The sequence below is a fragment of the Cydia fagiglandana genome, chromosome 24, assembly GCF_963556715.1.
Source record: "Cydia fagiglandana chromosome 24, ilCydFagi1.1, whole genome shotgun sequence".
Taxonomy (NCBI): domain Eukaryota; kingdom Metazoa; phylum Arthropoda; class Insecta; order Lepidoptera; family Tortricidae; genus Cydia; species Cydia fagiglandana.
The window spans coordinates 5,720,805-5,735,147 of record NC_085955.1 but is presented as its reverse complement, the minus strand read 5'-3'; the positions used below and the strand labels follow the sequence as shown (position 1 = coordinate 5,735,147).

Sequence of the window (14,343 nt, the reverse complement as noted above, 5' to 3'; positions counted from 1 at the left end):
AACAGTTCATTACCATTCATTATGGAAAGTAATTGTTATGATAATTCATCAATAGGAAAAGTAACTGTTATGATAATAGATCATTAGGGCAATAGCCATTAGGTCAAAACAGTTAGAGCATGTTATTTTATGCTAAACATTGTTAGGGATTTCGAAAATATGGTAAAAAACTTTAGGGATCTTGATAGTTATGGTATAAATGCTTAGGTCAAATGATTCTTAGGCTAACCATTACATTATGGAAAATAATCGTTATGACAATTGATCGTTGGGGCATGTGCCCATTAGGACAAACCAGTTAGAGCAAGTGACTTTAGGACAAACGTTGTTAGGGATTCAGAATGACACCCAAATGTTACAGTCTACTCTTCTCTGCTTTGAAGGCCCAATGTTAGGGCCACCCCTGTATATTTGGAAGATAGGCGTTATAAAGTTTAATAATTAATTTATGTAAATTAAACCATAACGCCCATTGCGTTCTTGCATTCAAATATACAGCCACACAATCCGGATAGTAGCTCAACGGAAGCAAACAACCAAAATATATTCATAATATTCATAATCAAAAGACACGAAAATTACTTAATACAATACAGTATCGGCAAAAAGTGTCATGGGAGAAGAAATGTCGCTAAAGACGAATGGCAGCATTAATCTTAGTAACACTAGCAGTAGAAAATGTAAACCTTGTGATGACGGCGAGATACTTCAAAGAAGGGCTTGCGAGAGTACTGTGAGTGTCCACAACGAAATCCACAATAAGTCCTTTTTGTTATTTTCGGTGAATCTTATATTATTTCTACCCAAAATCACAAGCTCTTTTGATCCTTTGGTCAAAGAGAAAACTGTGTTACGTCTTTCCTGTAGACATACACAAGAGTTAAGGGCTATAAAGGTTAGCTGTTAACTATTGCCCACAGGAGAGAAAAATGTACAGTTCACGCCAACACACTAGTTTTCTCTCCTGTGGGCAATAGTTAACAGCTTGTGGGCATGTAGGTAAGTAATGATTTTATCAATAGTTCTCTAAATAAAAGGAGGACCTTTTCTCGTGGATAAGGGTTAAATACGGAAATTAACCTTTATAGCCCTTAACTCTTGTGTATGTCTACAGGAAAGACGTAACACAGTTTTCTGTTTGACCCCTTATTTAAAACAAAAAAACACTTAAGGATGGGACTCACGTTGGACCGGGCCGGGGCGTCCAACACTTCGTTATCTATAGAAAGCATCATGTGATCACCGATCATAGAAAACGAAGTGACACCCGGTTCCAGCCCCGCAATAAACGATTTCCTGGGGCCTTACCATGATGCCCTTTAGGACGTCAAATACACTGATGTCAGCGTACATTAAAGGCAATATTTATTTTGTATGAAAAAGAGGAAGTCTAAAGGATTCATAATTTTTAAAAGTTGCTGAACAAATGTTGGTCAGTTTGAGGAGTACAGCCTTTAGTTTAATTTATTGCTCCTGTCACAGGAAGCATCGTAAAACGGGGTGAGTAGGTTTCGTGGGGAGAGTTGGGTTATGAATGGGGAGAGAAGGTTTGAGAGGGGGGTGAGAAGGGATTTTAAGGCTAATTCTACAAAAATAATGTATTCCAATTTAAAATGGGGCTATAGTAATACGCATAATAAAAAAAATCGATCCAACAATCTTCCAAAATCACCTTTGTATGAAAAACCCTCTCACCCCAAATACGAGGCACTACGGGGTGAGGTGGGTTTTCCTCTTTATCGTCAAAGTTATGAAATGGAACTACCCAAAATAAAATACAAACTAAAATACAAACGTCCGAACCACTAATTATATACACCATTCAGTTTTCACATGTAAAAATAAAATTTTATCGAGGTTTGAAAGTCAAATTTCACCCAACTCACCCCATTTTACGGCACCTTGAATAAGTCGCATAACTCCGTCTCTTAGCAATTCAGTTTAGGTCTTAAATAGCAATGCAATAAGGAAATCATGGTAAGGCCCCTGATTTCAGAAGACACCTCCAGTCCGCCCGCTCGACCGTAGCGCGCTCGGCTCGGAAGGCTCGTTCGAGCGCTGCTCGCGGCTGACCGCTTTGCTGACGCGGCTTGGCTTCTATCTCCTCATCTTCCTCGGCCAATTGAACCAATTGCTGTTCTCGCCCAAGGTCTCCAAAGAGCGGAACAGAGAGGTACTTCGGCTATTAGTTCCCGATTCGCCGGATTCTTGTTTCGTCGGATTTGCATCACTCCCGGCGAAACAGGAATCCGGCGAACAATAAGAATCTGGCGAATCGGGAACTAAGCAGTTAGGCTAAATCCATACACCGCAGCATCGCCGAACATTGTGTACGGTGAGTTTCATCAATAGTTAGGGGAAACCGAGGTGAGTTGTGACAGAGGAGAGTTGTGACATTGTCGATTTTTTGGAATCTAATAACTGTTAGTGAGCTCGCAACAGTGTGCGTTTGTTAGCTCGCAACTTGAACTATTGCGACCTAGTTTTTAGTTAATGGATTCCAAAAAATCGACAATGTCACAACTCTCCTCTGTCACAACTCACCTCGGACTCCCCTACTCTCATAGAGTACGTCTGAATATCTGTCAAGTTAAACCAGTTTGACAGCACTGGCTTCCCTCGAACGATCTGTGTATGTTAATGGATCGGTTCTCAACGAATTCAATTAAGTACCATGGCCTCTACTGAATCATCCAGAGCGCTCCGATGACTCTTCTACAAGTAATAAGCAACCCATCTATCTTTATCTATCAATTAAGTGGACATGCCTATTAAATAACTTAATGAACATCATGGTGTGCTGAGATTGGTTAAGAGTCAACCAATCAGTGGGTGTAAAGTAAAATTGTATGTACAATACAACCTTACATCTATATTATACAGATTCACAAGTAAGCGCTACTTCCTAGTCAAGAATTAGACCATATACTTACCTCCGAGCAGTAACGTGAAAAAATCGTTTTTCTTAAATTGGTTATACGCAGATTTTGTCGAATACTTACCTACTTAGGGCCACGTAGCGTCTCCCGAGCGTCGGCGTCTAGACAACTCTAGCCCGAAGCAGCGTTGACGCATCTGCGCAGCGACGCCATTTTCCATAGCCCTGATTAGACACCGGCGCTGAAAAGACGCTTGTGTGGGGTGGCTCTTATGCTCTGGTTTCCTTGGATAGCGGTACCGTCATATACGGGCCGTCTCCATACAAAATACTACGACATCCATATTTAGCCGTATTATTTAGTATGGAGACGGCCGCTACATGACGGCACCGCTATCCTTACTGTGTGTTTCACGTGCAGGGTTACGCGCCGCTGTACCGGTCTTTCGACCAGTTGTACTCCCGCTACTTATACCGGCGCGTGCGCCACTGCTTCAACCGGCCTGTGTGCTCGGCGCCTGACGCAGAGATCACTCTCATGGAGCGCTCCAGTCGAGACTACAACTGGAACTTGAGGTACCTGCCGGCCTAGCCAAGGTTACAATCGCTATCGCTTCGACAACGAAATGCATGATGTCTCTCTATCACTCTTCCATATTAGCGCGACAGTGACAGTTGCGTTTCGATCGCTACGGAGCGTAAGCGATTGACATCTTGGCTACGCGGCCTGATACAAGAAATATTGTTGAGAGGTGGCTCTCGACGTCTCCCGGTCAGTTTCTGCTTAAGCGCAGCTAACATCAACTGTGCCAAGTTTCAGCGCATAGTCTTAAAGTGCAAGGTCCCCATACAACGGTGTGCACTAACCACAGACATAGAATCCGCGCTCAATTCTATGGCACTAACAAACCAGCCGGCCTAGCCAAGGTTACAATCGCTATCGCTTCGACAACGAAAACCATTATGTCTCTCTATCACACTTCCATATTAGTGCGACAGTGACAGTTGCGTTTCGATCGCTACGGAGCGTAAGCGATCGGCATCTTGGCTACGCGGCCAGCTAATTTGCGAGTTCCTATAATTGGCTCTGTAATGCTATCTAAAAAGTTTAATGCATCATTCATAGCTAGATGTTGGAAGTCCAACAAAAGTCTGCAGCGGATTTAATAGCCAACGCAGTGCAAGTGTCATTTATACGCCATAATTTCATAGAAGTTTGACGTTTATAATAACACTTTCACTGCGTGGGCTATCAAATCCGCTGCAGACTATTCTTGGTCTGACTCTATAAATAAATAAATACGAGTAAGGTATAGGCAGGCGTGGCTCACTCCGCGATTTCGTCGCTTTGCTACAGGTAGCTAAAAGTAGGTTCCGTTCGACCGTTCGACCCCAATTTTGGGGTTTGCCATAAGCCGCGCGTGGCGCTGTCGCCACTTAGCGGCCATATCTGTGCTGATCGTGACAGACGCGTGTTGTTAGAGAGTGAGTCTTCTGTACCTAGTACTATTATTTATTCTGTGGTAGTGATTTATTTGGCATGTTGCAGGTTCACAGGGCGCGAGCTCCAGTGCGTGAACCTAGGCTCGTACAACTACGTGGGGTACCGAGGTGGGAAGGACGAGGTGGAGGCCGCGGCGCGAAGCTACGGGCTGGTTTTAAGCTCGCCTCGCGCGGAGCTGGGATCGTGCGCGCTGCATGAGCTGCTTGAGAACGAGTTGGCCGAGTTCTTTGGAGTAGAGGTCGGTACTTCTGTCAACTAAGAGTGTTTTAACATTGACTTGAAAGTTTTCTAAGAACTGTATTAACAAAATATTTTAAGATATTCTTGGTTATCGAACCTTACTTACTCCTCTGACGCAGCGAACCAAAGTGTGTCTTGGCCTCCGACACGACTGCTCGCCATCGCCACTGATCCCGGACCCGGATTCCCGGTCCTGTGCCGTTTCTCGCCAGTTTTACAGTTATCGAACCTGCGGCCTAGCCAAGGTTACAATCGCTATTGCTTCGACAACGAAAAGCATTATGTCTTTCTATCACTCTTCCATATTAGTTCGACGGTAACAGTAGCGTTTCGATCGCTACGGAGCGTAAGCGATTGGCATCTTGGCTACGAGGCCTGCTCATAAAATTTCAATAGGTTTCGAAATGCGACCTGTACGGGACAACAGCCGTAAATATACAAGCTGAAACGGAGTCGCTTCGCGCTCGTTAGCTAGATTCACGCGTTTCAGGCAGCAGTGGTCGTGGGCAACGGTTTCCTCACGAACATGCTGACGCTGCCAGCGCTGCTGGGCCCCGGCTCGCTGGCGCTGAGCGACGCGAGCAACCACACCAGCCTGGTGCTCGGGCTGCGGCTCGCGCGCGTGCCCGTGCGCGTGTTCAGGCACAACGACATGCGGCATCTGGAGCGGCTGGCGAGGCAGGCGCGCGCTGAAGGACGCTGGCGGAAAATTGTTATCGTGAGCGACACAAATGCTGCCCTGCTAAGCCAAAGAGCGCTATCTCAAAAGAAAATTCATTGCTAACTTATACTTTAGTTTCTATTACTGAGAGTTCCATTTTCTAAATCATTTGTTTTTGAGATAGCGCTATTCGGCTTAGGAGGGCAGAATGGGTCTCTATTGTTTCCCATAAAGTTTTAAGTCATAATGTATTGTATCTGTTTGTCCGCATTTTCGTTAGTCATAATTTGGTTTTTCTCAGAAACGCGTAACATTTCCGGGTTGTCATAAAACAAACCTAACCTATCTATAGGATAACGTTACAATATCCCGAAAAGTTAACGGTTTCAGAATTATGACTATAATGTCTGACAATCATTACATTATGACTTTAATTATGTTAAACAAAGGGATCCGGTCCCAAATCCTTGCTTATATACTACTACCAACTACTACGAATTCCTAATCTTAAGAATGTGAAATTAACTCTACCTATCTGTCTTTCTATCGTAAACCTTAAACAGTGGCACTAGTGTGCACGTTGAAGGGCTCTGAAATGAAATTTGGTAAAATATTTTTTTTATATCGCGGAAATTATTATTTTGTTACATCTTCAATCAGAAGCATTTAAACCAGTGGTGGGCAAATGGATTTTATCCGCCCCGCCGCCGGTCCTATCAAATAATTAGTATATGGGCTATATGGCATTGGCCCACGATTATCACAAATCAAAATAAATTTTGGCTACAATTCTGGCCCTCCACTTAAATTTCCTAAACTTTCTGGGGCCCCCACCATGAAGAAAGTTTGCCCACCACTGATTTAAAATATAGCTTCTTCCTGTGTTAAGCGCGCAGTGTAAACTACCTAGGAATACCTAATAGTATTCTAGAAATTTAATATTATAGCATCGTGATGGGAAATTCTGTGCTTTTAATAGTTTATAAAACTAAACGTAAACTATAAGGCCCACATCGACAGGTCATGGAGGGGATCTACAGCATGGAGGGTTCCCTCGCGGCGCTGCCAGCGGCCATCGCGCTGAAGAAGCAGCTAGGCCTCCACCTCTACATCGACGAGGCCCACAGCATCGGGCTGGGGCCGCGCGGGCGCGGGGCCACGGACGCGTGCGGCGTGAGTCCGCGGGATGTCGATGCGCTCATGGGGACGTTTAGTAAGAGCTTTCCTGGCGCGGGTGGTTACATTGCCGGTACGTCTACTCATCTGAGTTTTGTAGCGAGTACGTCGACTCATTTATTTATTTATTTATTTATTAGTCAAATAAGTAACACAGCATTACAGTAAAACCAAGGCACTGGCTCATCTGAGGTTTGTTGGCTGTGGCGGCGAACAATTATTTCATGACACGACAGGCGTGCCTTACGCCATAGAATATGATGGCACGCCTGTCGTGTCATACGCCACGCGTTAAAAACATTGATGACTCGCCTGTCGTGCCATCCGCACTGCCGGCCTAGCCAAGGTTACAATCGCTATCGCTTCGATAATGAAAAGCATTATGTCTCTCTATCGCTCTTCCATATTAGCGCGACAGTGACAGTTGCGTTTCGATCGCTACGGAGCGTAAGCGATTGGCATCTTGGCTACGCGGCCTGAAACGGTTAAGCCGCAGCTGTTCAATATTTAGTCATCATCTCTGTTGTATTTTGTGATTTCTCCTTACTTTCATCTTCCTTGCAGTACACTGCATATGTATTTCAGTATAATGTGACGCTTTACTGCTTTACACGAGGGCAGTTAAAGGTATAGTAACCATAGCTCTGTCCGTTCCGTTCAAGAAATGTTGGTGGTGGGTGCGTCAATTCTACCTAGCGCACGCAAATTGAGTCGTGACAATTCTAGGAAAGTTATTACGGGCTCTGTCCAGGTTCCGCCGCGCTGGTGCGCTGGGTGCGCGCGCACGGAGCCGCGCACGCGTACGCGCAGGCCATGCCGCCGCCCGTGGCCGCGCAGGTGCTGAGCGCGCTGCGCGACCTGCGCGCGCCGGCCGGGCAGGCGCGGGTGGCCGCGCTGAGGGACAACACTCGCTACTTCCGCGCCCGGTCAGTTCACACATGGTTCACACCGTTCACGTATAATATCTAAGGACGGGCCTTCGTGCAGTCTAATGCAACTAGTTGCAAAAAATAGCGCGCGTAATGGGAACTCATCAACCAATCGCGCACGTGATGCGAACTCATCAACCAATCGCGTTAGCGGTGTCACACCGCTGTACTGGCCCCTGTCATGCCTCATTATTATTGCCCGTAAAGCCAGTCCCTAGATATCTATGTCAATGGTTCACACAGCTAGTCTCTCGGGTGAACTAGGTTTGCGGCTTTGAGCAGGATGTAACTCCGCGCATCAGCTGAATTGCAAAAGGAAAAACTTTATTATTGCAGGCAGCTACTATAGATACCTATAAGTACTACCTATTAGTACTATTATACGTATCGTAAGCCAGTGTTGCTCGAAGATTATACCCTATTAGATTTATTATGTTACAATTACAATTAAGTACAACTTACATTATAAATGCAAAAAAAACGCAAGACGTTTAGACTTGTTAATATTGATTTTTGTGTCACTTTTGCATTTTGTGTCAGGCGTGGCGCGTGGCTCACTCCGCGATTTCGTCGCTTTGCTACAGGTAGCTAAAAGTACATCCGTTCCACTCCAATTTTGGGGAAAGCCATAAGCCGCGCGTGGCGCTGTTGCCACCTAGCGGCCATATCTGTGCTGATCGTAACAGACGCGTTTTGTTAGAGATTGAGTCTTCTGTACCTAGTACTATTATTTATTCTGTGCTTGTGTTTAGAATAGTAAAAATTATAAATTGTCATGATGATCGTGTCGCAGGTTACAAGCGATGGGCGTGGTGGTACACGGGCACCCCCAGTCCCCAGTAGTACCCATGCTGATATACTCGTCCAGCAAGATGATAGCTTGCGTAGAGCAGCTCACGGCGGCCGGAGTCGCGGCTGCCGGTGTGGCGTTCCCCGCTACGCCTCTGTACCAGGCGCGTATGCGGTCAGTATGGTGGGCGACAGTCAGTGCCCATGTTGTATCCTCGTCGGCTCAGGAAACGAGTCAAAGATTACATTTACTAAACCTTTAGCTTACAAATAACGAATTCGGCTACCACGTGACAGGCATCCCAGCAAACATTTTAAGTATTTTTTCCTAGGCTCGAAGAAGATTTTACCAATTTAAGTGAAAATGACGTCCTACGTCACCAATTATTTTACGTATTGTACACTTTTACTTCCAAGTCAAAATATAGGGATAATAAAACGTAAATTTCACTTCATAAATACACCATGAAGTCAGGGACTTAGGGGTTGAAAATAAGGCAAAATATTAGGTAAAATTAACCTTAAACCCTGACCAATAGGTCAAATCTACTAATAAGGTATTTTAGGTGTATTTGCGACGTAATTATTACTTATACGGGGACTATGAAGTCACGGACTTAATGGTTGAAAATAAGTCGTATTACTAGGTCAAATTAACTTCGTACCCTGACCAATAGGTCAAATATACTAATAAGGCCTTTTAGGTGTATATGCGACGTAATTATTTCTTATATGGAGACCATGAAGTCAGGGACTTAATGGTTGGAAATAAGTCGAAATATTAGGTAAAATTAACTGCAAAGTCTGACCAATAGGTCAAATGTACTAATAAGACATTTTAGGTGTATTTGCGACGTAATTATTTCTTATACGGAGACCTTTAGGTCGTCGATTTTATGTCGATTTAGCTACAAATTTTAGGTAAATGTTACTTAAAAATAGATACCAAATTGCGACCATATAGTTAAAATCACTTGTAAAGTACTATCAATACCATAAGGTTGTGCCGCCATTTTCTTTCATTATAACGAGATGCTAAATATGAAATTGCATAATTTAAGTTGTTATATCTTGAATGGTGCCATCGCACGGTACTTCATTGTGCTAATATTCAAAATAAAACAATATTTTTGATCAAGTCAATACACTCACACACACAAATATTCAATTACAACACTCAATTACAAGCAAATATATGCATTTTAATTTTATAAAATGTTGAAAACTTAAATATTCCAAAAGCCCATCGATAGTTTTGTATGTAAACCTAACATACTGCACGAAAAAATTTTCTGTGCACTAGATTTCATCGTTCTTCATCAGCGTAATCGGCCTAAATTATTTTACATGACTTAGTGGCCGCCATTATCATTGCACAACTTAAAGTTGTTTTCTTGTTAGACATTTTGTTTCTGAGTGAAAAGAATGTATAAGCGTAATGTTTGTGTCTCTTTCTCTTCATCGCGTCTCATCTAAATATTGCCTCGCAGAGTAATTATATGGATAAAAATATGTCGCCATCACGTCTAAAGGTGGTAAAGAATACCAAATTAGCACATTTTCACTACGCGGCACGTCGTGGCGACGTCGAATCCACGTCGGAAACATGACCTAGTGTTGACCTAATGGTTGTAATCACTAATTTACCGTCAATAAATACGTCGCCGGCACGTGCGTTTTTTCCCCGTTTATGTCGACTCGACGTGCCCACGACGTCGATTCGACGTGCCTCATTTTGGTCTCCTAAATTGTGCGACCTAAAATAGGTGCCTTTTTCGGAATATCGACCAAAAATGTTTGCTGGGATAGCCTAAAGTTCGTTTTTTTAGCATTAGAAAGAACTTGCAAGAAGGTAAGCGATCTTGACATGTCTTTTAGTTGAAAAACGCTTTTTAAAATACAAAAACTATTACATATGAAAGCAGAAGAATATAAATGATTGTATTAGATTCATAATTTTTACATATTTGCCGTAACTTATTTTTAAAATGTGTTTTTAAATTAAAAGACACATCAAAATTGTTTACCTAATTTCTAATGCTAAAAAAAACGAACTATAGTGTGGGGCCACAAGAAATGTATATTGTTAAGAAGGTTTTTTTTCTGTTTTCTGTTAAGATTTTCACGTTTCACGATATGCCTAGGAAATTCAGCTTATTTCAATTGCGCCTAGGAAGAGCAACAGCTTATTTCAATTGCGTCCACTTTTACGACAAATAGTAGGGCTACATCTACAAAAATTCAGGTGTAAAGGTAAACATGTGTATATTTATACATAGGGTGTTTGGTACATCGTTTGCCAAATTAAAACTGCTGATAGGTTGAGTCATTTGCTATCTTCTCATGCCTGTCTAATAACCCCTGTATAATAACCGTGTAGATGTCGTACGCACTTATATACTCCATTAGCAAGATGGCGGCGGCCATGGAGCGGTTCATCAGAGCTACTACCCCACACTGGCGTCTCCCGAAGGTCGGCGTCTAGTCTACTCTATGGCTGCTCGACGCAACTGCGCAGCGACGCCATTTTCCATAGCGCTGATTAGACGCGGACGCCGACGCCAGCAAGGGGTGGCCCTTAGATAATGAGCCTGTACAGTCAACAACAGAGCTATGAATACAGGCAAAGTGCCAAAAATATGTATACACGACCTTAATGTACAGGCAATAAAGTATTGTATACATATTTTTGACACTTTGCCTGTATTCATAGCTCTGTTGTTGACTGTACGCCTGGTTGCAGGTTCTGCCTGTCGGCTGCACACACCCGCGAGCACCTGGACACGGCGCTGGCGGCCATTGAGGCGGCGGCGGACGAGCTGGGGCTGCGGTACTCGCGTCAGCCAGACAACGGAGCACCGATGACAAACGCACAGTCTGTCTAAGCACTTTGCACCGACCGAACGTCTTAATATCATACAAATTTCAAATTAATTCGCTGGCTCAATATACTGGGTTCTATGTTAAGGGGCCCACTTTTGAACAGTCCGCCGCACGGTATCGGCCTGTCAGTTGTTCGGAACTGTCAAAATTTTGTTCTAACTGTCAGACCGATACCGTCTGGCGGACTGTTAATCCGTGGGTCCCTTTACATTTTCAAGATAGATGAAATTCGGCTTAGCCCCCATTCGCACGACAGCTTTTTCAACGCGCGTTAAAAAAGCGCTTGAATCTGTCCACACTCTAAATTCGACTTAACGACTAAGGCTTAAAGTCGAAAATCCAACTACGCCTGATAAAAAGCGCCACCGCCGCTGTCGTGTGAATACATACATGGTTATCCATTTGTGTCATTCAAACGCTTTTTTAACGCGCGTTAAAAAAGCGTTTGAATGACACAAATTTTTTAATTCATAAAAGTGAAACATACCTAGAACTCTGTAATATTGGGCAGCGAAATTTTATGCAGAGTTGATTCTAGCTTAGTTTGACACCTAAGGAATAGGCTATTGGTGTCCCCGCGTTCGACGTGTTGCCTCCCTGTCACACTTACGTACGAATTTACAAAATGCGACAGAATAACACGTCGAACGTGGTTCGCGGGAGGCCCTCTGTTTTCGACACGCCAAATGTAATTTTGGTATCTGGGTAGATTTAAATAGTAGGTAATTTAGTATATTAAAATGTGAATTCCGAATACCTAAGTTGTATTTATTTATACCTAATAGTATAATTAAAATAATTCAATCGTGAATAATTGTTTTTTTTCTTGTGCAATTTTTTATTGAAACCGTAGGTTAATCATCGTAGGGATGAATCGTAGGAATCTAATATTAATAAATATAAATGCAAAAGTAACTCTGTCCGTCACATTTTCACGCTTAAACCACTAAACCGATTTTAATGAAATTTGGTACGGAGCAAGGCCCCAACCTTGTCTGTTCACTTTGACGGCGCAGCAACTAGTATCACTTCTCTCTCCTCGCTTTTTAGGGTTCCGTACCCAAAGGGTAAAACGGGACCCTATTACTAAGACTTCGCTGTCCGTCCGTCCGTCCGTCTGTCACCAGGCTGTATCTCACGAACCGTGATAGCTAGACAGTTGAAATTTTCACAGGTGATGTATTTCTGTTGCCGCTAAAACAACAAATACTAAAAACAGAATAAAATAAAGATTTAAATGGGGCTCCCATACAACAAACGTGATTATTGACCAAAGTTAAGCAACGTCGGGAGTGGTCAGTACTTGGATGGGTGACCGTTTTTTTTTTGCTTTTTTTTGTTTTTTTTTTTTGCATTATGGTACGGAACCCTTCGTGCGCGAGTCCGACTCGCACTTGCCCGGTTTTTAAAAAATGCCAGTTGGTTCCCACGGCCGGAGGTTTGGTCGGACCCCAGCTCCATTACTTTTATTACCGACGTTGAAAAAATATAAAACAGATAACACGGTGTATGATCCTGCCTGTGGTTGGGAACCCAAAAAGACGTACCAGACGTAATTATATATTTTGTTCAAAAATTGAAACAAGAGGTGTAGGTACTAGGTACAGAAGACAGAAGACTCACTCTCTAACAAAACGCGTCTGTTACGATCAGGACAGATATGGCCGCTGTAGTTCGTTTTTTTTAGCATTAGAAAGAACTTGCAAGAAGGTAAGCGATTTTGACATGTCTCTTAATTGAAAAACGCTTTTTAAAAATCAAATACTATTACTTATGAAAGCAGAAGAATACAAATGATCGTATTAGATTCATAATTGTTACATATTTGCCGTAACTTATTTTTAAAATGTGTGTTTCAATTAAAAGACACATCAAGATTGTTTACCTTATTTCTAATGCTAAAAAAACGAACAGGTGGCGACAACGCCACGCGCGGCTTATGGCTAGCCACTAAAATTAGTGTGGAACGGATGTATACTTTTAGCTACCTGTAGCAAAGCGACGAAATCGCGGAGTGAGCCACGCCTGGCCGTGCTAAAGTGGAGAAGACCATTTATCGGCTGCGCAGGGCATATTCAGACCCCTAACGAAGGCTAGTTTTACTTTATTATACCTACCGGTGTAATGTATCTACCAGCTTGAAATTCCAAAGATAAAAGAAAAAAACCGGGCAAGTGCGAGTCGGACTCGCGCACGAAGGGTTCCGTACCATAATGCAAAAAAAAAACAAAAAAAAGCAAAAAAAAAACGGTCACCCATCCAAGTACTGACCACTCCCGACGTTGCTTAACTTTGGTCAAAAATCACGTTTGTTGTATGGGAGCCCCATTTAAATCTTTATTTTATTCTGTTTTAGTATTTGTTGTTATAGCGGCAACAGAAATACATCATCTGTGAAAATTTCAACTGTCTAGCTATCACGGTCCGTGAGATACAGCCTGGTGACAGACGGACGGACGGACGGACGGACAGCGAAGTCTTAGTAATAGGGTCCCGTTTTACCCTTTGGGTACGGAACCCTAAAAATAGTACCTTAAAGAAGATACCCTACGGAACCCTACACTGAACATAGCTCGACATGCTCTCGGCTGATATAGGTACTATTTTTTGCTTCGATTTTTCTCCGTAAACAATGCCTCATTTCTCATTTAAAATCTTTTAAAATACAATGGTCAATGTGACATGTCTGAAAAAACTTTTAAATATGTTCTTAATGTAGGGATTTTTAGTGAAGGTCGTTTCTCAAAAAGTTGGCACCGCCAGGTTAAAATTTATGTTTTTCAAAAATTTTGCATTTTCGCATTTTTTTTTTATTGGGATCGTTAAAAGGCAACTTAAACTATTAGAAAATGTGGAAGGGAAGCGATTCCTTCAATTAGTTTAGAAGATATAGGCGTTTGAAATTCAGGTGAATGATATCAAGGACAGGTGAAAGATATTTTGTCTCCAGGTTATCGATAGTAGAAGCAGGTTATCGAGAAATAAATACAAATTCCAATGAAAATATTGACAGGTTATCGTGAGGCGTCATTAACCTGTGTCCGTTGCCGTTAACCTGGTTTCTTGTCATCATTCACCTGTAATGAGTGTCATCCACCTGTCCACCACATCATTTTCAATGCCTTCTAAAAATAATCGAAAAATGTGTCATCTTCGATAAAAAGGGACCTTTTGTCTACCACGATGATTAAAATTTTGGATTCTGACCCACCTCACCTTCGATTCGATTCCCAATTTAACAACAAGTTTCTGTGAATAAGTAAACATTCAATCTTGCTGTCTA

At 42.6% G+C, this 14,343-nt stretch overlaps 2 protein-coding genes across 2 annotated transcripts in view; one reads left to right on the top strand and one right to left on the bottom strand.

The window, feature by feature from the left end:
• Positions 1–625: 625 nt before the first annotated feature.
• On the top strand, positions 626–11,062 carry LOC134676606 (serine palmitoyltransferase 2-like). The gene is made up of 9 exons (XM_063535000.1): positions 626–733; positions 1,997–2,173; positions 3,300–3,454; positions 4,428–4,620; positions 5,113–5,340; positions 6,304–6,532; positions 7,211–7,385; positions 8,182–8,352; positions 10,921–11,062. Exons 1-9 carry the CDS (start codon positions 626–628, stop codon positions 11,060–11,062), a joined length of 1,578 nt encoding a protein of 525 aa, XP_063391070.1.
• The window catches only part of LOC134676190 (uncharacterized), a 164,659-nt gene continuing 155,682 nt past the window's right edge, over positions 5,367–14,343 (bottom strand). The window contains exon 5 of the mRNA XM_063534519.1: positions 5,367–5,625. The gene's annotated coding sequence lies outside the window, so the exon portion shown is untranslated. The remainder of the gene's footprint in view (positions 5,626–14,343) is intronic.